Source organism: Delphinapterus leucas, chromosome 13, assembly GCF_059928025.1.
Source record: "Delphinapterus leucas isolate spDelLeu-1000000601 "Yukka" chromosome 13, BTC_Dleu_Yukka2, whole genome shotgun sequence".
Classification (NCBI taxonomy): Eukaryota; Metazoa; Chordata; class Mammalia; order Artiodactyla; family Monodontidae; genus Delphinapterus; species Delphinapterus leucas.
Window position 1 is genome coordinate 63,391,430 of NC_143141.1, and position 23,979 is coordinate 63,415,408.

Sequence of the window (23,979 nt, forward strand, 5' to 3'; positions counted from 1 at the left end):
AACCCGCGTGCCCTGCACTGGAAGGTGGATTCTTAATCACTGGACCACCAGGGAAGTCCCAACACTAAGTTTTGAATTGAAGATACAAAGTACATGTTTGGGGGGTAAGAGGGAAATATGGGGGAAAGAATTTCATCTTTGGAGTTGAATGGATTGTTTCAAACCCTGGCTCCAGACTTTGCTTCTATAGTTGGTGACATTAGGCAAGTCATGTAATATATCTGTTCTCTAGTTTCCTCTGCTATAAAATATAGAAAATAATATTTAACTTATAGGAGTTTTAGAGAAGTAAATGAAAAATCTTACCTTTCCCCTCAATGCAGACTTGTATTTCCAACTATTAATACCTTCTACATATCTCCATTTGAATATCTAGAAGACATCTCAAATGTAACATTCATTCTGAACTTGTGACACTCCCCATATCTTTTCCTCCCCACTATTCCCATTTTGATCACATGGCTGAGCACAGGACCCCTATTCACCTAGTTAATCTAGGCCCTAAAATCTTACAGTAATTCTAGACACTTCTTTCTCATACCTTGCATCTAATTGATCTACTGTTAAAATACATTGAGAATCTATGGCCACTTTTCAGCTCCACTTGCTCCCACCCTAGTCCATCTCACTGTGGTTTTTTTGTTTGTTTTGTTTTGTTTTTTATCTCCAGACTGAACAACTGCAGTAGTTTCTAACTGGCCTCCTGGTTCTCCTCACCTCCCTAAAGACTTTTTATTCTTCACAAAACAGCTAGAGTGATTTTTTTTTTTCTAGATAATTTTAATCTGAATTTTAAAAAAATTTTTATTTTCTATTGGAGTATATTTGATTGACAAATATATTTGATGTTGTGTTAGTTTCAGGTGTACAGCAAAGTGATTCAGTTATATATATATATGCATGTATCTATTCTTTTTCAAATTCTTTTCCCATTTAGGTTATTACAGAATATTGAGCAGAGTTCTCTGTGCTATACAGTAAGTCCTTGTTGGTTTCCTATTTTATCTTATTTTATTTTTTAAAGATTTTATTGATACGGACCATTTTTAAAGTCTTTATTGAATTTGTTACAATATCGCTTCTGTTTTATGTTTTGGTTTTTTGGCTGAGAGGCATGTGAGATCTTAGCTCCCCAACCAGGGATTGAACCCACACCCCCTGCATTGGAAGGTGAAGTCTCAACCACTGGACCGCCGGGAAGTCCCTGGTTATCTATTTTAAATATAGCAGTGTGTATATGTCAATCCCAAGCTCCCAGTCTATCCCTCCCCCCGACCCTTCCCTCCTGGTAACCGTAAGTTTGTTCTCTAAGTCTGCGATGTTCTCTAAGTCTGTGAGTCTGTTTCTGTTTTGTAAATAAGTTCATTTGTATCTTTTTTTTTTAAGATTCCGCATATAAGCCATATCATATATTTGTCTTTCTCTGTCTGACTTACTTCACTTAGTATGATAATCTCCAGGTCCATCCATGTTGCTGCAAATGGCATTATTTCATTCTTTCTTTCTTTCTTTTTAAATATTTATTTATTTATTTATTTTGCTGTGCCGGGTCTTAGTTGTAGCACATGGGGTCTTCGTTGCAGCATGTGGGATCTTTAGTTGCGGCATGTGGGATTTTTAGCTGTGACATGTGGGCTCTTTTAGTTGCAGCATGTGGGCTCTTAGTTGCAGCATGCAGGATGTAGTTCCCTGACCAGAGATCGAACTCGGGCCCCCTGTGTTAGGAGCATGGAGTCTTAACCACTGGACCACCAGGGGAGTCCCCTACATTATTTCATTCTTTTTAATGGCTGAGTAATATTCCATTATATATGTGTACCACATCTTCTTTATCCATTCATCTGTCGATAGACATTTAAGTTGCTTTCATGTCTTGGCTATTGTAAACAGTGCTGCAGTGAACATTGGGGTGCCTGTATCCTTTCTAACCATGTTTTTCTATGGATATATGCCCAGGAGTGGGATTGTGGGATCATATGGTAGCTCTATTTTTAGTTTTTTAAGGAACCTCCATGCTGTTCTCCATAGTGGCTCTACCAATTTACATTCCCACCAACAGTGTAGGAGGGTTCCCTTTTTAGAGTAATTGTTTTAAAACCTAAGTCAGTCGTACCAAGCTTTTGCTTCTGCTCTCTAGTGACTTTCTATTATATTTAGAATAAAATTCAAAGTTCTTCCCAGGACCTACATGGCCGTCTACTTTCTGACCTCATCTCGTTTGCTCACTATATTGCAGACCCACCAGACTCCTTACTCTTCATCCAGCCCAGTGCATTGAAGATGTTCTGGACTTGGCGCCTTTTCACCTACTATTGCTTCTGCTTACAATGTACTTTTCACAAATATTTCATGACTCATTTTCTGAATGTTCAGGTGTCTGCTCAATATGACCTCAGAAAGATGACCACTCTAACTCAACCGCTCTATCTAAAATAGCACCCTCAGAGTTTTTTATTTTCTTCATAGCACTTAACTGATATTATGTATTTAGTTATTGTCTGTCTTACTCTGTAGAAGATAAGCTTCATGAGGCAGGAATTTTTGTTGTCTTTGCTGTTATATCCCTAGGACTTGGCACATAATAAGTGCTTAATAAATATTTGTGGAATGAATAAATAAATGAATGAATCTCCATTCTCACATCAGTCATTTATTCAACCTTCAGCCATTCTTCAAATACATATTGAATTTCTTCTATATGCCAGACATTGTCTTAGAGGTACATTGGTAATCAAAATAGACATAATCCTTGCCTTCAGAGAGCTTTTGGGGAGGTGGGAAGATAAACATAAAAGAAACAATAAATATGAATAATTATGAAGGATTTTGAAGAAAGGACTATCAAGAGACCTAGTTTAATTTCTACATGTTTGTGAATTTTCCAGGTATTTCCCTGCTTTTGATTTCAGATTTCATTCCACTGTGGTTGCAAAACATACTTTGTATCATTTCTGTCTTTTAAAATTTATTGAGTTTTTTTTTTTTATAGCCTAACATATAGTCTGTCCTGGAAAAGTTTCCTTATACACATAAGGAAAATGTATATTTTTATTGGGTAGAGTGTTCTATAGATGTCTCTTAGGTCTAGTTGGTTTATACTGTTTCAAGTCTTCTATTTCTTTATTGATCTTCTGTCTACAGTAAGTCCCCTACATATGAACCTTTAAGTTGTGAAGTTTCAAAGATGTGAACATGTGTTTGCATGTCCAATCACATAAGTTAGCTCATGTGTCTGGTGAACATCGTCACGTGTGCATCCTCTACAAGTAGTTGTGCTTTTGTGTACTTTACAGTACAGTACTGTATAGAGTACAGTAGTACAGTATCTTTTTTTTTTTTTGGCTGCACTGGGTCTTCGTTGCTGCATGCAGGCTTTCTGTAGTCGCAGTGAGCAGGGGTTACTCTTCATTGCAGTGCATGGGCTTCTCATTGCAGTGGCTTCTCTTGTTGCGGAGCACAGGCTCTAGGTGCACGGGCTTCAGTACTTGCAGCATGTAGGCCCTAGAGCTTGCGGGCTTCAGTAGTTGCTGTGCATGGGCTCAGTAGTTGCGCCGCGTGGGCTCTAGGGCACACGGGCTTCAATAGTTGTGGCATGGAGGCTCAGTAGTTGTGGTGCACGGGCTTAGTTGCTCCATCGCATGTGGGATCTTCCTAGGCCAGGGCTCAAACCTGTGTCCCCTGCATTGGCAGGTGGATTCTTACCCACTGCGCCACCATGGAAGTCCTCTCTGTTTATTTCTGTCATTTGTTGCTTTATGTATTCTGGTGCTGTGTTATTAGGTGCAATATATTTGTAATTGTTAATATCTTCCTCATGGATTAACTCTCTTATCATTATGAAATGTTCTTTATCTGTAACAACATTTTTTTTTTTTTTTTTTGCGGTACGCGGGCCTCTCACTGTTGTGGCCTCTCCCGTTGCGGAGCACAGGCTCCGGACGCGCAGGCTCAGCGGCCATGGCTCACAGGCCCAGCCGCTCCGCGGCATGTGGGATCTTCCCGGACCGGGGCACGAACCCGTGTCCCCTGCATTGGCAGGCGGACTCTCAACCACTGCGCCACCAGGGAAGCCCTCTAACAACATTTTTTGCTTTAAAGTCTATTTCGTCTGATATTAGTATAGTCACTCCAACTTTCTTGTGGTTGCTGTTTGCATGATTTGTCTTTTTCCATCCTTTTACTTTTCATTTATTTGTATCTTTGAATTTAAAGTGATAGCGTATAGTTGATTCTTGTTTTTATACAGTCTGATAATTTGTCTTTTGATTGAATTGTTCAATCCATTCACATTTAATGTTATTGGTATAGTGGAATTTACATTTACCCTTCTACTTTTTGTTGTCTATATGTCTCTTGTCTATTTTGTTTCTCTGTTCCTACTTTACTGCTTTCTTTTGCATTATCATTAAATGAACATTTTATAATTCAGTATTTTAATTTCTTTAATGATTTTTTTCACGATATTTTTTTGAGTTTTTGTTTTGTTTTTTAGTGACGGCCCAAAGGATTATCTTGTACATCTTGACATATCAGAATCAGCTTCACATTTATACTAGCTCAATTTTAGTGTGTATTGAAATGTTACTCTCATACAGCTGTATTCCTTTCCCCTCCTTTTTGCAGTATTATTGTTATACATATTACATCTATTAATATTACAAATGCAACTGTACATTCTTTTCTATTTTTTTAATTGAAATGTAGTTGATTTAAAATGTGTTAGTTTCAGGTGTACAGCAAAGTGATTTAGTTATACGTGTGTGTGTGTGTGTGTGTGTGTATTTATATTCTTTTTTAGATTCTTTTCCATTATAGGTTATTATAAGATACTGAGTATAGTTCCCTGTGCTATACAATAGGTCCTTATTGCTTATCTATTTTATATATAGTAGTGTGTATATTTTAATCCAACACTCCTAATTTACCCCTCCCCCTTTCCCCCTTTGGTAACCATAAGTTTATTTTTTATGTCTGTGAGTCCATTTCTGTTTTGTAAATAAGTTCATTTGTATCATTTTTTTTTAGATTCCTTATAAAGCAATATCATATGATACTTGTCTTTCTCTGTCTGACTTACTTCACTTAGTATGATAATCTCTAGGTCCATCCATGTTGTTGCTAATGGCATTATTTCATTCTTTTTTATGGCTGAGTAATATTCCATTGTGTATATATTACCACATCTTCTTTATCCGATCATCTGTCAGTGGACACTTAGGTTGCTTCCCCAGCTGTACATTGTTACAGTTATTACTTTACCATCTGTAATCATTTTTTTAACCCAATACAACTATGCTCCCACTGATCTGCTTTGTTCGTTATTGGCAAATATATTACATTTCTGTACATCACAGGCCCAATATTACATTATGTACATATCATTTTATACAATTGCTTTTTAAATTGGTTATGTGAAGAAAGGAGAAAAATATACATTTACACTGTTTTGTTGGTTTTGAGGGGAGGGGGTTTCTGTTTTTTGGGGTTTTTTTGTAATTACACAATTACCTTTATTGGTGCTCCTTGTTTTTTGTGTGGATTCAAATTATCATCTAGGGTCACTTGCTTTAGCTTGAAGAGCTTCCTTTAGTATATTTTTGTAAATCAGGTCTGCTGTCGACAAATTCTCTGCTTTTATCTGAGAAACTTTTAATTTCACCTTCATTCTTGAAAGATAGCTTTTCTGGATATAGGATTATTGGTTGACAGTTCTTTTCTTTAAGTCCTTTGAATGTATTATGTCACTGCCTTCTGGCCTCCATCGTTTCTGCCAGAAAGTCAACTGTTAATCTTACTGGGTTTATATCTGGAAGTGTCAAGTTGTTTTTCTCTAAATGCTTTCAGGATTTCTCCTTGTCTTTAACTTTCAGCATTTTTACATACTGTGTCTGTTTAGGGATCTATGGGTGTATCCTACTTGGACTCCTTAGAGCTTCCTGGCTGTGTAGGTTATTGTCTTTCAATAAATTTGAGAAGTCTTCTGCTGTTATTTCTTTTAATATTTTTTCTGCTCTTTTCTCTCTCTCCCCCCTATCCTTCTGGTGCTCCTATTATGCATAATACTAACTTTGGACTTAGTTTGGGTGTAGTTAGTTTGGGCTTAGTTTGTTCTTTTTTCTGGTTCCTTGAGGTGTAAATTTAGATTGTTTATTTGAGATCTTTTCTTTTCCGTAATGTAGACATTTATTGCTCTAAACTGTCCTCTTAGAACTCCTTTTGCTGCATCCCATAAGTTTTGGTATGTTGTGTTTCCACTTTCAATTGTTTAAAGATATTTTAAAATTTCCCTCTTGATTTTGTCTTTGACCCATTGGTTGTTCAGGATCATGTTATTTAATGTCCACATATTTATGAGTTTTCCAGTTTTCCTTCTGTTATTGATTTCTAGTTTCATACCATTGTGGTTAGAAAAGATGCTTGATCTGATTTCAGTCTTCTTAAGTTTGTCAAGACTTGTTTTATAGCCTAAGATATGATCTTTCCTGGAGAATATTCCATGTGCATTTGAGAAGAAAATGTAGTCTCCTGCTTTGAATGGAATGTTCTGTGTATGTCTGTTAGGTCCATTTGGCTTAAATTATAGTTCAAGTCCAATATTTCTTTACTGATTTTTCTTTCTGGATGATCTGACCATTGTTGAAAGTGTGGTATTAAAGTCCCTTATTATTTTTGTGTTGCCATCTGTTTCTCTCTTCAATTATGTTAATATTTGCTTTATATACTTAGGTGCTCTGATGTTGGGAGCATAAATACTTACAATTGTTAGATTCCCTTGATGAATTGACCCCTTTATCTTTATATGATGATCTTCTTTGTCTCTTGTTACAGTATTTGACTTAAAGGCTATTTTGTCTAAGTATAGCTACCCCTGCTGTCTTTTTTTTTTTTTTTTTGCGGTACGCAGGCCTCTCACTGCTGTGGTCCCTCCTGCTGCGGAGCACAGGCTCCAGACGCACAGGCTCAGTGGCCATGGCTCACGGGCCCAGCTGCTCCACGGCACGTGGGATCCTCCCAGACCAGGGCACGAACCCGCGTCCCCTGCATCGGCAGGCAGACTCTCAACCACTGCACCACCAGGGAAGCCCCCCTGCTGTCTTTTGGTTTCCATGTGCATTTACTGTCTTTTACATACCTTCAGTTTCAGTCTATGTGTGTCTTTAAAGCTGAAGTGATTCTGTTGTAGGCAGCATGAAGTTGAGTCTTTTTTTTTTAACTTTTTAAAATTTATTTTTATTTATTTATTTTTGGCTGCATTGGGTCTTTGTTGCTGCATGCAGGCTTTCTCAAGTTGCGGTGAGTGGGGTCTACTCTTCGTTGTGGTGTGTTGGCTTCTCATAGCAGTGGCTTCTCTTGTCGGGTAGTACAGGCTCTAGACACAAGGGCTTCAGTAGTTTTAGCATACGGGCTCAGTAGTTGTGGCTTGCGGGCTCTAGAGCACAGACTCAGTAGTTGTGGCACATGGGCTTAGTTGTTCCGCAGCACATGGAATCTTCCCAGACCAGGGCTCGAACCTGTGTCCCCTGCATTGGCAGGTGGATTCTTAACCACTGCGCCACCAGGGAAGTCCCGAGTGTTGTTTTTTTATCCATTCGGCTACTCTGTGTATTTTGATAGGAGAATTTAGTCCATTTACATTTGAAGTAATTATTGATAGGTAAGGGCTTACTATTGCCATTTTGATTGTTGTTTCCTGGGTGTTTTATAGATCCTTTGTTTCTTTCTTTCTCTCTTGCTGTCTTCCTTTGTGATTTGATGATTTTCTGTAGTGGTATGCTTTGATTCCTTCCTCATTATCTTTTATGTATCTACTATAGATTTTTGCTGTGTAATTTGTTTTGTTTTGTTTTGTATTTTTGCTTTTTACCATGAGACTGACATAAAACATCTTTTAGTTGTAACATTCTATTTTAAGCTGATAACATCTTAACTTTGATCGCATACAAAACTCTACAGTTTTACTTCCCCCAGGCAAAGTCTCTGAGCTAGGGCTGTGTTTCTGCAAGTGTATATGTAAATATAAATTTTACTTATCAAATTATGTATTAAATACATGAAAATATCTCTTCTCAACTAGAGTTTTTTAAACCCTGTGCAAGACCTAGCCAGATCAGAATGTAGCATTGGACCCTACACACCCTATGTATGATTTGAAACTTCTCCATGTGTTTCTGATGCACATCCTGGTTAAGAAATCTGTGTCAGAGAAGCTCACTAAATATTAATCCTGAGGGGGATATGCTTGTAAATCTTTTGTGAAGGAGTTTATCCATGCTTGTCCTAAACTGGCCCTTTTAAAGTATGCATTTTCCTTTTTTTCTTTAAAATAGGCTATTTCCATAACTTGACAAACAAAGGATTATTATACTTGTCTGATTTTTATAATGTCTGCATTACTTTTTTCTCTTGCAGGTGAAAATGAGTTCTTCAGTAAGAAGAAAAGGCAAGCCAGGGAAAGGAGGTGGAAAGGGGTCTTCCAGAGGAGGAAGAGGAGGCAGAAGTCATGCTAGTAAATCTCATGGGGGTGGCAGCGGTGGCGGTGGCATTGGTGGCAATAGAAAGGCCTCAAGTAGAATTTGGGATGATGGCGATGACTTTTGTATCTTCAGTGAATCAAGGCATTCATCCAGGTCATTATACTCTTTGAATATTAAAATGTGAAAACAGTATCAATTCCTGATCTAACAGATGACTAAGACAAAGGGGGAAAATGTCAAGTAATTCTGGCCAAGTTATCTTCCTCTTGTTTTAAAGCCCCTTCTTTGTAACCTTTTCTAAAGGCATGATGGCAAATAACACCTTTTGTTAGGCCGGGGATGGGGGTGGTGCTTTGAAATCTGAAGTTAACTTTAACTTCCACATGACACTGTGAATTGAGTATAATATTGTTATTGTAATCAGTATTACTAGGAAAGTAAATATTGGAAATGGTGAAGGTGATGAAAATTATTTTAAGTATTTCTTAGGCATTGTAGTTTGAAGGTCTCCAAATGAGATCTGGCTATACTCCATCTGTCTAGTTGATGAATTATCTATTTTCCAACCAGATCAACCAAATAGGCAGTTAGATTCGAGAGACTATACTGTATAGGATGTTATAGGCCATTATAAGGACTTTGTTTGTTTTTGTTTTTCTTTAAGTTTTAAAAGTCATGTTCATTGAAGTGTAATTTACGTTCAGTAAAACTCAACCTAAAATTTGACAAATGCAATCATCGCCATAAACAGCTCTTCAAAACTCCCACATGCCCTTTGCAACACACTCCTCCCTGATCCTTAGGAATCCATTGATCTGTTTTCTGTCAAAGGGGTCAGATATAATCATTAAAATTATTTATTATAGAAAAAATCGTAAGCACATAAAACCAAGTTTTTAAAAGGATACTTTGGAATATATAATCTTTAGAATAGTTCAAAGAATGGGATTTTAAAATAACCTTTGAAAATTAAAGCACAGTTGAGAAAGTTGTCTTAGGATAGATGTAGAATAGCTAGTCTAGTTATTGTGTCAAGCTTCAGGCTGGGGCTGGTCAGTAGAAAAACTATTTTAAATAATGGAATTGAATTCTACAGACATTCTCAATGGGGCAGACATACGTTCTCACAGGTATTTGGCACCTCAAAAGTTCACCCCTGCTACCACCAGGAAAGGTCAAAGAAAGCAAAAACATCTGTTCTGTATATATCAGTCATCACATGTTCAAATACACCTTATCTACCTGAAGTGCTTCTTTCAAGCGCCACAATTCTGTCTTTCAAGCACCAGCTGTGAGGTTTGTCAGCATCTTGAACTGGACTGAGCCAAGTCACGTGCCATGGCCAAAAAGGCCATTATAAGGACTTTGGCTTTGCTTTGAGTAAAATGGGAAGCCATTGAAGGGTTTGAGGCAAGTGTGTGACATCAATCACTCTAGCCAGAGTTACTGCTATTCAGTATATCCCTTCATGTGAATTAGAAAATGGTGCCCCTTTCTTTGGGCAGTTACAGCTCCAGGATGGATGTCTTGGCAAGCAGAGCATAGACTGGATTTTAGCTTTTGCTGTCCCCTCCTTCCCTACTTTAGGACCCTTTGCATAGTGTATAGTCTGTGCACCCATATTCAGTGGCCCTGCCTCAGTGTGCTCTGTGGAGAATAGACTACAGGGGGACATGGGTTGGAAGCAGGAAGACCAGTTAGAAGGTACACTCCAAGTGGCAGTTTCATAGGCAATTTAGTATATAAGTCTGGAGTTCAAGAATAAGATCTAGGCTAGAGAAGTAAATGTATGAGTCCTCTAGGAATAAATGTGCTTTAAGGCTATGGGACTGGATGAGATAGGATATAGAGAAGAGGTCTGAACTTTGAGCCCTGGGGCACTCTAGGCTTTAGAACTGAGAGAGATTAGGAAAATGTGACAAAGTAGATTGAGGAGTTGCCAGTGAAGTAGGAGGAAAACTAAGCTTATTTCTGGAAGTCAAGGAATGAAGGTGTTTTCAAGGGAAGTATCCAATCAGCTTGGATAGGATACTTAAAGGGAATACGCAAGTTGTATAAAAAATGCTTCTAATAGGTCAAGAAAAATGTGTTCCGGGAGTTCCCTGGTGGTCCAGTGGTTAGGACTTTCACTGCTGTGGCCCCAGGTTCAGTCCCTGGTCGGGAACTAAGATGCCACAAGCTGCATGACACAGCCAATATAAAGAAAAAAGAAAAATGTGTTCTGACAATTGTCCCCTGGATTTGGCAATGTGGATAGCATGGGTAACCTTGACGAGAGCTGTTTGGTTTAGTATACTTAGTGTGGAGAAAACCCTATTGGAGTGTGTTTCAGAGAGAAGAGGAAAGAAAGTGGTGACAAAGACAATGATTTAGATAACCCTTTGAGGGAGTTTTTCTCTAAAGGGCAGGGGAGGGAGGAGAGATAGGATAATAGCTTGAGAGGGATATGCAGTCAAAGGGAAGATTTTTTTTTTAAGATGGTAGATGTTATATAGCATGTCTGTAAGCTGATGGAAATGATCCAAAGGAGAATGAAGAACTGATGATCTGATGATGCAGAGGGGGGGTAAGTGCTGGAATGATTTCCTTGAGGAGGTTAAGGAGATTGTGTATACAGTATACAGAGGGACTGACTTTAGGATCGAGGATGGTTCATCCTTAGGAACTGGAAGGAAGGCAAAGTATAGGGGTTTACAAATAAGAGGTAGATGAGATAGGAGCATATGGAAGTTCTCCCCCTACCCACCCACCCACCCCCCCCTTTTTTTTTTTTTTCTAATCATGAGGAAACAATCAGACAAGTCCAAATAGTGAGAATTCTACAAGACAGCTAGCCTAAGTGCTTCAAAAAAGTCACTGCCAGGAAATAGGTGGGGGAACTATTCTAAATTAAAGGAGTTTGAAAAACAGCTAACTAAATGTCATTTTAAACTAGATACTCATTAAGAAAATCTGTAGAAGACATGATTAAGGCAGTTAGGAACTTTGAATATGGATTATATATTAGATGATATCAATATAAGATATCTTGTGAGTGATAAGAATATTGTGGTTATATAAAAGTATGTCTCTGTTCTTAGGAAATAACATGCTGAAGTATTTAAGAGTGAATGTGATGCCTGCAACTTACATTCAGATGGTTCAGCAGAGCATGCATGTACATATATGAGGGAGCATATATATATATATGCATATGTGTGTGTGTGTAGAGAGAGAAATAAGAGAAGGGCATAAATGTGTGTGTGCATTTAAGTATGGCAGTTGTTAACAATTGGTGAATCTTAGTAAATGGTGTTAATTTCTGTAGATTAAAAATTTTTTGAAACCAAAAGGGGTAATGATGAATTTGGGCTAACGTTTCTTTTCAGAGGTTGCAACTAAGTGGTTAAAAACCAGTCTACTCTATTTTCTCCTTTGGTACCCAGTTTTGCGAGTGTAAGTGTGTGGTTCTTTTCAAAGTCTCAATAATATGTTGGATTTTCAGTGCAGAGAAAGTTTCTGCCATTTCCCTAGATTTGTGAAAATTTATAATGAAACATGCCAAGTGAAAAAAAGAAATTTAGTGAGTAAAGTTAAACTTTAGAGCTGATTATTGTTTTAAATATTAAAAAGTATCCCTAAAAAAATCTAAATTCCAAAAATGAAAGATTGGTGAAATAAATTCTAGTACCTCTATATGTATGTGTAACCATTTAAAAGTTAAGTTGTAGGAAAATATTTAATTTGGGGGAAATGACAGTTTTATTTTGATAAGGAAATAAAGCAAATTATAAAAGATTATATGTGCTGTACAATTTTATAAAAAATGTATGTGAAAAAGAATGATGTGATTTAAGATGACTTCTGTTTTCTTCTTGGTTCTCTACTTTTCTACAGTGAACATGTATTATTATGATTTTTGTAATCAGGAAATAATAATTTAGGTAAATATTTCAAAAATAGGGCTAGGGCTTCCCTGGTGGCGTAGTGGTTGAGAGTCCGCCTGCCGATGCAGGGGACATGGGTTCATGCCCCGGTCCAGGAGGATCCCACATGCCACGGAGCGGCTGGGCCCGTGAGCCATGGCCACTGAGCCTGCGCATCCGGAGCCTGTGCTCCACGACGGGAGAGATCACAGCAGTGAGAGGCCCGCGCACCGCAAAAAAAAAAAAAAAAAAAAAAAAATAGTGCCTAATATTCACAAGATAGGACTCTCAGTTGTTTTCAGATCAAGTACCTCAAATAGAATGAAATATGTACTCTTTGTATGTAGCACATTTCTTTTGAACATCCACTAGTGCAGAAGGAGTCACCATAGCATTACTTTCTCCAGAGGACTCTTGAGTTAGTGAAGCCAGATTTAATGATGAAGCATCGAATCAGGTTTTTCTCCAGCAGTTTCAATATAATGAAATCTGGTAAATACTATAGAAAATAGAGAATCTCTTCACATTCATTGTCATCTTTTGTAGGGTATTTGACAGTCCAGTCATGTTATATATATTTGGGGACCCTGAGGAGAGTGTAAAAGTTCTGCTCACGGATAAATGTGTAATTTTGTTCTTGTGTCCTTTGCAGACCTAGTAACAGTAGCGTGAGAAAAGGGGACGCACACCCCAAATGGAAGCCTGAAGCCAAAGCGCCCCTTCAGACTCTACATATGACTTCTGAGAATCAAGAGAAAGTGAAAGCTCTTCTCCGAGACCTGCAAGAACAAGATGCAGATGCTGGATCTGAGTAAATTATTTTATTTCAGTAAATTACTATATTGAGGAAGATGCATTGGCAGTGTGAGGGTCCTATGTGTCTTTGGAATACTGTATCAGTACTGATCCTGTAGTGGCTGTATAACTAGTTGAAAGTGAGCCAAGAGAAATACAAGAATAATTATTCAGCAACAGTTTTAGAGTGAGTTTGTTTTGCAATATCTGTGAGCAATGGTACAGATCGCCTTTTCGTCTTTACTTTTTCTAGGACAGTGCTAATACGGATTCAGTAGTTGCTTTATTGATAACCTTTCAAGTAAAACCTTGTAGTGAACAAGTAGAAGCATTGTTCTAGGAGCAAATATTGAGTTGATCAGACGAAGTCTTACGATTACACTTCTCATGACCATCTGCCTAAGAGAAAGATTGTTTTACACTTTTGGCTGTTTTGCTTTGTGATTTCAGTTGGAGAGGTTAATCCTTTCCATTTGCCAGAATTAATGAACGGTCAGTCATGAACAGCTCAATTTCCATCCTATCTACAAAGTGCATATCTGTCTTAAATTTAGGAGAGGTGGTTATGCAGCAAAGCGAAAAACAATAGCGATGGTTTTTATAAATGAGAAGAGAGAGAGGATAGCCAAGGCTTCTGTAGTTAAGAACACAGACTCTGGGTCAGACTCCCTTGGTTAAAATCTCTAGTTGCTCTTTACTTTACAACCTTTGGCAGTTACTAATCTTCTCTTAAATTTTAGTTGATCATCTGAAAAAAGAAATAGAGATTCCAATCTGGCTGGGTTATTGGGAAGATTTTCAAAGAGATAGTACATATAAAACATTTAACATAGTACCTGGCAGGTAATAAATTCTGTTACTTGCCGAGGTATAAATTAATAGGTCAATAAAAAATTAAATCAGTGACTGAATAGTGGTCAGGATTCTCTGTCCTTTGGTTCCTTGAATTAACTTCTTAGACTCTTGCTAAGTTTTTCTTTGAGGTAAGTAGAAGTTAACATATGAAAACGTTACCTTTGCCAGAAGAGGTGTTTCTGGGGAGGAGGAAGATGACGAGCCTGATGATGATGATGAGCGGTGCTGGCCAGCGGGACGAGAAGCTTCCCTTGTTCCCGACTCAGATCCTTTGGAGTGTGCTGGCTCAGGCCTGGTGGAGCCTCATCATCCGGAATTTACAGTCTCAACATTTGCAGCGCAGAAACTTTCCAGGTTTGCTTTCATCATTTATGGGAAAATTGAAGGAAACTGAAAGTGTATTATAAACGCACCTACCACTCCTCAAATACTTTCGTGTTGTGTGCGTTCCAGTGGTACCTGATACGCCCAGTATCCTCTCTTTTAGGATAGGGAGATGAAGGAGGAGTTAGTATTATCAGGTACACTTTTTCAAGGTACAAACCCTGCCTATGTATAGTTATGCCTTCCCATATATGTATTTAAATGAATTTCTCTTTTGAGGTTTGATATTACTCAGTCGTTTTCGTCATGCTTCTCACTTGGCAGGTATGGTTTCAACACCGAGCACTGTCAGGTAGCCCTGAGAATTTGCAATGGAGACTTGGGGGCATCACTGGAACATCTGCTCACCCAGTGTTTTTCAGAGACATTTGGAGAGAGGATGAAGATCTCTGAGGCCGTTGCACGTATAAGCTTGGATGAGTGTGTGGAGCAGCGACAGGAAGAGGCCTTTGCTCTCAAGTCAATCTGTGGAGAAAAATTTATAGAAAGAATTCAGAACAGAGTCTGGACCATTGGATTAGAACTGGGGTATTTGACAAGTAAATTCTGCAAATCCAAGCAAAAGGAAAGTACCAAAAATATACAGGAGACGTCACTTGAAATCTGTAAATTTTACCTCAAAGGAAGTTGCAAATTTGGATCAAAGTGCAAATTCAAACATGAAGTGTCCCCAAATCAAATTGTTGGAAGAGCAGAAAGAAGTGTAGATGATTCCCATCTAAATGCTGACGAAGATGCATCTTTTTTATACGAACTTGAAATTCGATTTTCTAAAGACCACAAATACCCCTACCAAGCTCCCCTTGTGGCATTTTATTCCACCAATGAGAATCTACCTCTGGCTTGTCGTTTACATATTTCTGAGTTCCTTTATGGCAAGGCCTTGACATTTGCAGAAACTTCAGAACCTGTTGTATATTCTTTGATAACCCTTTTAGAGGAAGAATCAGAAATAACCAAGTTACTAACATATACCCATCACAAGTACAGTGTCCCTCCTGTGAACTTTCTGCCAGTATCCTCTGGGACCAGAATAAATAATCCTGTCTGTCGTAAACCAGTGATTCCAAGTAATTCGTTTCTTTCAAATCAAATTCCAGAAGGTATGTAAGTCATTGATGAGGTGTTGTGGAGGCGGGATTTGGAATGATGGATTACAGCAATCAGAGGCTCTGAGGGCTGGTATAGGATCTCCCCTCAGCTATGACCTGACTTTACTTGTAAGGCCTAATTCTGTCACTGTGTTCTGGCTCCCTGAATTGAAAGTTTGTAGTGATGTATAAGTTTATTCTAGCAGTCGAGGGCTGGAAGAACCTTAAAGCATCCTTCCAGAAAAGTCTGTTTCGTGTAATCCATTTGGTTTCCTGTGATTACTTCTGTTATTGTATATAGGATTACTTTAAAATGAGTTTTTAGAGATACTTCTCTTTCTATACCACCATCCATACCCTCCTGCTTTTAGTATGCTAGACCCCCGAAAGTCATTAGGGGATGTCTCTCTTTATGGGTCCCTAAATCCTCAAATAGAGAAATGTTTGTACGAGCCTCTGGCTTCCTCCAGATCCGAGTGTGCCATACAGAGTCTTACATCACAAGTAACCCCCCTTTCAAAGTTCACCGTAGGATCTCTCTTATTTTTTGCCACCTTTCTTTCAGAGCAGCAAGTTTTATTATTTCCCAGGAGTTCCTAGGTAAATGTCAACAGGTAGAGAACAGTGAAACTGCACTGAGATGCGGATGCCGGACAGCTGGCTAGGTTCCCTCACTGGCCCCTTGACTCGCTCCCAACCTGCAGCGAGTTCTAGCACTCAGATGTATTCCTCAAGAAATGACAAACTGTGTGTCGTGAACTTTTTTTTTTAAGATAGCAGCTTTATTAAGCTATAATTTACACACCATAAAATTTACTCTTTTGAAGTGTACAATCCAGTGGTTTTTAGTATATTAACAGAGTTGTGCAACCATGACCACTGTCTAACTCTGGAACGTTTTCATCACCCCAGAAAGAAACTCTGTACCTGTTAGCAAGTCACTCCTCATTTCTCCCTTCCCCCAACCCCTAACAACCATGAGTCTATATTCTGTCTCTATGGATTTGCCTATTCTGGACATTTCATGGAAATGGAATCATATAGTAAATATGTGGCTTTTTGTGATTGGCTTCTTTCACTTAGCATAATGTTTTCAAGGTTCATCCATGTTGTAGCATGTATCAGTACTTCATTCCTTTTTATTACTGAATACTATTCCATTATATGGACATACCACATTTCATTTATTGATTCATCATATGATAGACATTTGGGCTATTTTGTGTCATGGAATTGTAGGTACACTTGCAAATATTTGAAACTTTCAGTTAATTTCTGAATGTACAGAGTCTACTGGATTAACAAGGCAAGGCATGATTTTCTTTTTTGTTTTGTTTTGTTTTGTTTTGTTTTTTGCGGTACGCGGGCCTCTCACTGTTGTGGCCTCTCCCGTTGCGGAGCACAGGCTCTGGACGCGCAGGCTCAGCGGCCATGGCTCACGGGCCCAGCCGCTCTGCGGCATGTGGGATCTTTCCGGACCAGGGCACGAACCCGTGTCCCCTGCATTGGCAGGCGGACTCTCAACCACTGCGCCACCAGGGAAGCCCTTTTCTTTGTTTTTAATTTGATTTAACCAGAGCCACTTACACTTGATTAAAGTTTATTTGGAGATGCATTTTAAGTTCTTCAGCAGTAGAAGTAGTAGTGTGGAAATGAATGAACTTGTTTTATTCAAGCTTTAACTCTTTCTCCATTTTATGATTTTTTTGTTGTTGTTACTTTGTTAGATAGTGACTTTTCCCTGCTAAAGAAAGGGCTCCATATCAAAAATGTTTCCTTTTATCCCCTTCAAGTTGAAAAGGAATCAGAGCCTGAGGAGGAGACAGATGAGGATGAAGGTCCTGCACCAGTTATGGTGGAGAATGAAAGCTATGTCAACCTTAAGAAAAAGATTTCCAAAAGATATGACTGGCAGGCAAAATCAGTACATGCTGAGAATGTCAAAATCTGCAAGCAGTTCCGAATAAAACAGGTAGGGTGTTCTGGGAGAATGGCTAGCATTGCCTCCCTAATGTATGGATGAAGGGATTGGGAATTAGGGAGCTTTGGCTACTCTCCATGGTATACTTTCAGCTGTCTTTTACTCTGATTGGGCAAAGTTTCTGCATGCCATAGCAAACTTGGATGCATGTTCTAGATAGTTTTGGAAAATCCAATGGCTGATGAAAATGAAACACATATATACCAGATATTCTGAGAATCATGTGGCTTTGATACTATGATAGAAATCTGATAAGTGAAAGGAAAAGTAGTACTGTGATTTACATTAGAAATAACAGTATAGAAAAGGAGAAAGAGGAGGGACTCTTACCCCATTTCAAAGGCTCACAGGATAAATAATTTGCCCAAGGTCACATAGCTGGTAAGTGGCAACACAGGGTTTCAAGCTAATTCTCTCTGTTTTCAAAGTCCATGTTGTTTTACCCCATTCAGGGGTAAAAATAAGATTATTTTAAAAGAACTCGTAAGTGAAGTATTAGGACAGAGTTGGATGGAGGATAAAGACGAGTTGCTTAACCAGTTTGGGGATTAGATTAGATGCTATCTAAGGCCCTTCCGATTCTAAAGTTCTGTGATTCTGATTTTTGACAGAGTATATATAACACTAGTACATATATACCGCAACACCCATAGAATGTCAAATTGACTAGAAAATCACACCATAAATAATAAGATGGTGGAAATAAAAAATTACACATTCAGTTTGAACAGTGTGTTTAGAGGTGATAAAATTACATGCAGAAAATGTGTATGTTAATATAAATGTTAGTATAAATTTCTTACATTAGTCAAAAATACATTCACAGTTTTAACCTACAGTACAATGTTTATAGCATTGGCCATTAGATGTCAAACTGAGTTACATAGATGTGGTGATTGGCCAAAAAGAACCCTTTAAATGAGGGAGTATTCAGAAACAATACAAAACAAAACAAAAAAGATGAGGACATGTCAGAAGGACTCAGGAATCAACCTGGAAAAGCTCCCAATGGCCAAAATGAAATAATGAGAGCAACAAAATAAATTGGATTATATCGTAGGTATTGGATGTACAGTATTGGATTATAACCCAGGAATTTAAAAAAAAGAAATCTATAAATCCATACCAGTTTATTTTTATTTATTTATTCTTGACAGATAAAAATTGTATATATTTAAGATGTTAAAAAAGAAAAAGAACCATTTAGCGAGTTCTGTTACTGTTAGTGATTTTGGTAAAAATCTGATACTGTGTAGAACTATGCTGTCTTGTATGGTAGCCCCTAGCCACGTGTAACTATTTAAAGTTAAATTTATTAAAATTAAATAAAATAAAAAATTCAGGTCCTCGACAGCACTGATCACAGTTCAAGTGCTCAACAATCACATGTGGCCAGAGGTTGCTATGTTGGACCGCGCAAACAGAACATTTCCATCAGCACGGAAAGTTCTGTTGAACAGTGCTAGTATAGAGACTTACAGAAAGAGCTGGATAGGTGCTAAGCAAGAGGGGTTATTTCTCTTGTAAGATCCTTCAGTTCATTCAGATGTAGGAAAGCCACTCAGATCCCACAGCTTATTCCGGCTGATTCTCGGAACAGCCTTCTGACTAAAGTCACCAGCATCCAACCGCCAACAAATCTGCACTTTCTGTCTCTAAACAAATTGGTGAAGAAAGAGCAGAAAGGGGAGGTCTAACTATGGGATTCCACATTCAGAGTTTTGTGAAAGGTGATTGAAAGTAACCAAACTGATGTCTTATCTTTTATTTTATCAGGCCTCCAGACAGTTCCAGTCAATTCTGCAAGAAAGACAATTACTCCCTGCTTGGGAAGAAAGAGAAAACATTCTTAAACTGTTGAGCAAGCACCAAGTGCTTGTTATAAGTGGTATGACTGGGTAAGAATGTGATTTATTTCTAATGCAGCTTTCATCTATAGATACGGTGTGTGCCCTGGTTACCACCACCAGTTCTACTTTAAAAAAAAAAAACAGTTGCTGGTGTTATTTGTGCTTTTTCCTGTTAAATATTGAATAATATTTCACAGAGGCAAATAATGTGGCAACTGTAGCCTAAAGAGCCAAATTACAAAAAAACAAACAAAACTCAGAAATTTAGGATTTTTAAAAAATTTTTTATTTATTTATTTAATATTTATTTTTGGCAGTTTTGGGTCTTCGTTTCTGTGCGAGGGTTTTCTCCAGCTGCAGCGAGCGGGGGCCACTCTTCATCGCGGTGCACGGGCCTCTCACTGTCGTGGCCTCTCCCGTTGCGGAGCACAGGCTCCAGACGCACAGGCTGAGTAGTTGTGGCTCACGGGCCTAGCCGCTCTGCGGCATGTGGGATCTTCCCGGACCGGGGCACGAACCCATGTCCCCTGCATTGGCAGCCGGATTCTTAACCACTGCGCCACCAGGGAAGCCCAGAAATTTGGGAATTTATAGATATTGTATACCTCTGCCTTAAGACAATTTTAAGGCAAAAGGCCTAGCTGAAGGCTTTTAACAAGGCCCATTTTAAAATGTAAAGGACAGTTCCAGAACATTTAGCTTGAAACTTCAGAAATGAATTTTCTAAATTTATTCTGATTTCCTTAAAGCTTTTGTTTAAGAACAACTTAGGGTATATTATTTTTCCTGTTCCACACTCTCCATATGTTATCCAAACCTATTTGGCAGGGGCAAGTTGCAGGCTTAATTTAGTTCTGTATTCAAGGGTCTTCAATTTAATAATTACATTTGTGCCCAGACTCACAGATATAGTAGTAACTTTGTATCTTCCAGTTTCTTATCTTTTTAACCTCAGTCAGTACTTCGGTATAGCCAAAGCAATACCACACCAATGGGAAAAATATAAAGTATTTTAATAATCATAAGATAATGTTCCTGTTTCTTTAGGATTCACATGTAGAGTTCACATTCCTGAAGGCATTTATAGACCTTAACCTAATGTTTATTCAATAGTCCCAGTTTTACAAATAATAGTGAACTATTATTTGATTGCCCTGTTAACCTAAGTGCAAATTCCTAGGAGTTATCAGCTATAGGTAATAAGTCAGTAGGTAGGTTTAGAAGATAGATGAAGCTGAACAACTTTTATTCTAATTAGCTTCTTACTTTCCTCATTGGATATGATTGCTTCTTTAGTTAACTAGAGCACTTGAAAACTCTTATTTTAGGACTTATTTGTTTTGACATACAGATGTGGGAAAACCACACAGATTCCACAGTTTATTCTGGATGATTCTCTGAACGGACCACCTGAGAAGGTGGCTAACATCATCTGTACCCAACCCCGACGAATCTCTGCGATCTCTGTCGCCGAACGCGTTGCTAAAGAAAGAGCAGAGAGAGTGGGTCTGACTGTGGGATACCAGATCCGGTTAGAAAGTGTCAAGGTTTGTATGCTTTTCTTATTTCCTGATGACAGAAATTTACAATTTTCAAGTATAAAGAGCCCTTGGGGTCTGGAGATTCTGGGCAAGTTGGAATATATACTTCAATAGGGCTGAAGTCCTTTTAGAAATATTTTGGTTTAAACTCTTTTTGGGGTGTACTTAATTTCCTCTGTAAAGACCTTCTATTCTTTATTGGCAGAAGTGATCTAGTAGGTGCTGCTTTGTTCCTAAACTGGGACTTAATCCATTTAACCAAATATGGAATGAACAAATTCAGAATTGACTTCATCACTCACTGTTATTTTTATGTTTTATAATAATTTTTGAATGCTTTCTATGAGTCTTAAAATTTTGATGTAAAGTAGAAAAGCTTTTGTTGTTGCCAGCAAGAAACTATGCATTTAGTTTCTTGGTTTATATTAAAATAGAACTGCTGGTGTTTTCAGTATTCTTTATCCCTATCCATTAAAAATGGCTTTGCCAGGAAAGTGCTTCCTTTTTTCAGAAAGTTCATTAAAGCTTTCTATGCCCTTTTACGTGTAAGTCCTCAGCCACCAGACTGTTATACTGCACCACAGGAGTGCTGCTAAGAAGGCTAGAGGGGGACACAGCCCTACAAGGAATCACCCATATCATTGTTGATGAAGTCCATGAGAGGACAGAAGAAAGGTAAGGCAAAGATTTTCCAAATGAATACCCACACATGTCAAATGAAGACATGGCTGAAAGAATTTTATTCTGCTTCCAGTTAAGTTCCTTAGAGCTAGTGATGGTAATTGCCATAGGGAAGGCTTAAGTTAGAGAAGAGGAACTGCCTTCCTGGTCTCCAGGGTCTGTGACACGAAAAATGCTAGGAGAGCACATGTTCATCACTGGAAGAGATCCTATTAGATGGACATTGTCTAATAAGAGGCACCATGCTGAGCTGGGTGCTGTACTTAGCAGGAATATCAGATGTAATGCATGCTATAGCTGATGGATTGGTCAATACGTGCTTCCTTCTTTGTGCATTTGGTCAGTCATTCAGCCCTGACATTCATTCATGTATTTATTGAGCCTGCATTAAGTGCCAAGTGGCCTATTAATTGCTGGGGATACTGTAGTGAACAAACATATATGTTCCCCCTTTATGTCTTATGGTCTGGTAGGAAAAACAAATAATGAACAGGTAAATAAACAAGTAAGTAAATAACTACAAATTGGAATAAGTACCATAAAGGAATAAACAGGATGCTGTGTTTGGGGGGAGAGAGCCATGAGATAATCAGAGATTATATCTCTGAAGAGATTACATTTAAATTAAAAACAGAAGTATGAAAAGGAGTCTCATGAGATATATGAGGGCAAGGTCAGCATTTGCAAGGACTCTGCAGTGGTAAAGGGCTTCATGAGTCCAAAAACTGGAGGAAGGCCAGTGTGCAGCTGATATGTAGTGAATGAGGGGAAAAGTGACAGCTAAAAAAAGCAGGAGACTATGCACCATTAATAATAAAGCATTTGGATTTTACTTCAATGGAATTAGAAGTCATTAAAGGGTCAAGGTATAAAATCAAAATTCTCAATATTTTAAAATGAAGGGCCAGGTAAATAGATGGCATTGATCATAGTTTGTCATGTAGATCATGCTCTAAAGTAGTAAAAAAGTAGTGGGAAAAAGAGAGATGATCCTGTGCAAATCATGAGGCTTTCCCAAAAAGGACTATATTATTATTAATATCTTGAGAAGAAGAAAGTCTAAGTAAAGTTGATGGGCTGACAGAGAAGCAGAAAATAAATCATAGCAAAACTAAAAAAAAAGAAACAAACATGAAAAGAGGTCCCAGCTATTGCTGATAAAGAGTTTTTAAAAAATGAACGGGGAAGACATGTAAACAGAAAACTATTTGTTAGAAGAAATAAATACACTAATATAGTAGTAATTAAGAAATATAAAGAAATTTGAAACTAAAGAAAAAGATTTTTATATAAAAAGAATATATCAGGGAATTCCATGGTGGTCCAGTGGTTAATACTCAGCGCTTTCACTGCCGGGGCCCCGGACTTGATCCCCGGTCAGGGAACTTAGATCCTGCAAGCAAGCGGCGTGATGTGGCAAAAAATTTTAAAAAGAATAAAAAGAATAGATCAAAATAAAAGGAAATATTTCCTAGAACAAGACAATAATAAATTTTAAATAGCTATATAGAAAACACTGAAAATCTTTGAGGGGCAAATAATCTTTATGTAGAGACTCCAGAAAACATTGGGGAAAAAAATAAATGGTAAATAATGTCACTTTACACCTAAATGTTGAAATGATCATTTGAAATAATTTATTTTAACAGAATCACTGAACAACCTAGAAGAGGGAATGAAATAAAACATTCAGCCAAACTAATAATATTTAAATGATTGTATTATAAAAATAAAATTTTAATTTTAGGTGAAATTATATCCAATGTAATTTTGAACATAAAGAGTAGCTTTGGGTTTCATAACATTTATACTTCCACAAAGTCAGTGAAACTGGAAGATAGCACTAGATCTGGTTCCTGGCTGCAATGATGTTCTCAAAAAGAGATTTTTATAAAACCTAATGACCTATAGAATATCAACAGTTAAAAACAAAGTATTTTCACATCCGAATAAAGATAAATTACACACTGGAGAAGGGAGATTTGAGCATTTACAAATACCAGTCTTTGGGAATGGAGTACACAAATTATAAGAAAAAGTAGGGGAATATTTGCTAGCTCTGACTGAAAAAGGCAGAAAATAGGGGGTGGTGGTGTGATGAATTGGGAGATTGGGATTGACATATATACACTAATATGTATAAGATGGATAACTAATAAGAACCTACTAGATAAAAGATAAATAAAATTTAAAAATTAAAAAAAAAAAGTAAAATCTAGGAACCAAGATCAGTTAAAAAATAAGATAAAAGGTTGAATATAGAAAATTTATAGTTATATTTGTTTAAAATTTTTAATACATTTTCTGATCATAGAGATAATGACATTATTCTAACACATTTAGGCAATATTAAATGTCAAGAAGAAGAATTTCTGTCCCTTATAGAATTGCTAATTACATGTTAACAATTTGTCCTGTTTTC

At 37.7% G+C, this 23,979-nt stretch overlaps 1 protein-coding gene across 4 annotated transcripts in view; it reads left to right on the top strand.

The window, feature by feature from the left end:
• The window catches only part of DHX57 (DExH-box helicase 57), a 56,868-nt gene that overhangs the window by 1,501 nt on the left and 31,388 nt on the right, over window positions 1–23,979 (top strand). For 2 of the 4 annotated variants that reach the window (XM_022574033.3, XM_022574034.3), the window contains exons 2-9: window positions 8,410–8,627; window positions 13,032–13,190; window positions 14,198–14,383; window positions 14,678–15,516; window positions 17,298–17,476; window positions 19,262–19,383; window positions 20,687–20,882; window positions 21,427–21,551. In XM_022574033.3, the coding sequence (XP_022429741.1) occupies window positions 8,416–8,627; window positions 13,032–13,190; window positions 14,198–14,383; window positions 14,678–15,516; window positions 17,298–17,476; window positions 19,262–19,383; window positions 20,687–20,882; window positions 21,427–21,551 (2,018 nt within the window). In that variant the 5' untranslated portion in view covers window positions 8,410–8,415. Of the gene's footprint in view, window positions 1–8,409; window positions 8,628–13,031; window positions 13,191–14,197; window positions 14,384–14,677; window positions 15,517–17,297; window positions 17,477–19,261; window positions 19,384–20,686; window positions 20,883–21,426; window positions 21,552–23,979 lie in introns of those variants that run through there. The other 2 variants (XM_022574036.3, XM_022574037.3) reach the window with 2 other exon arrangements.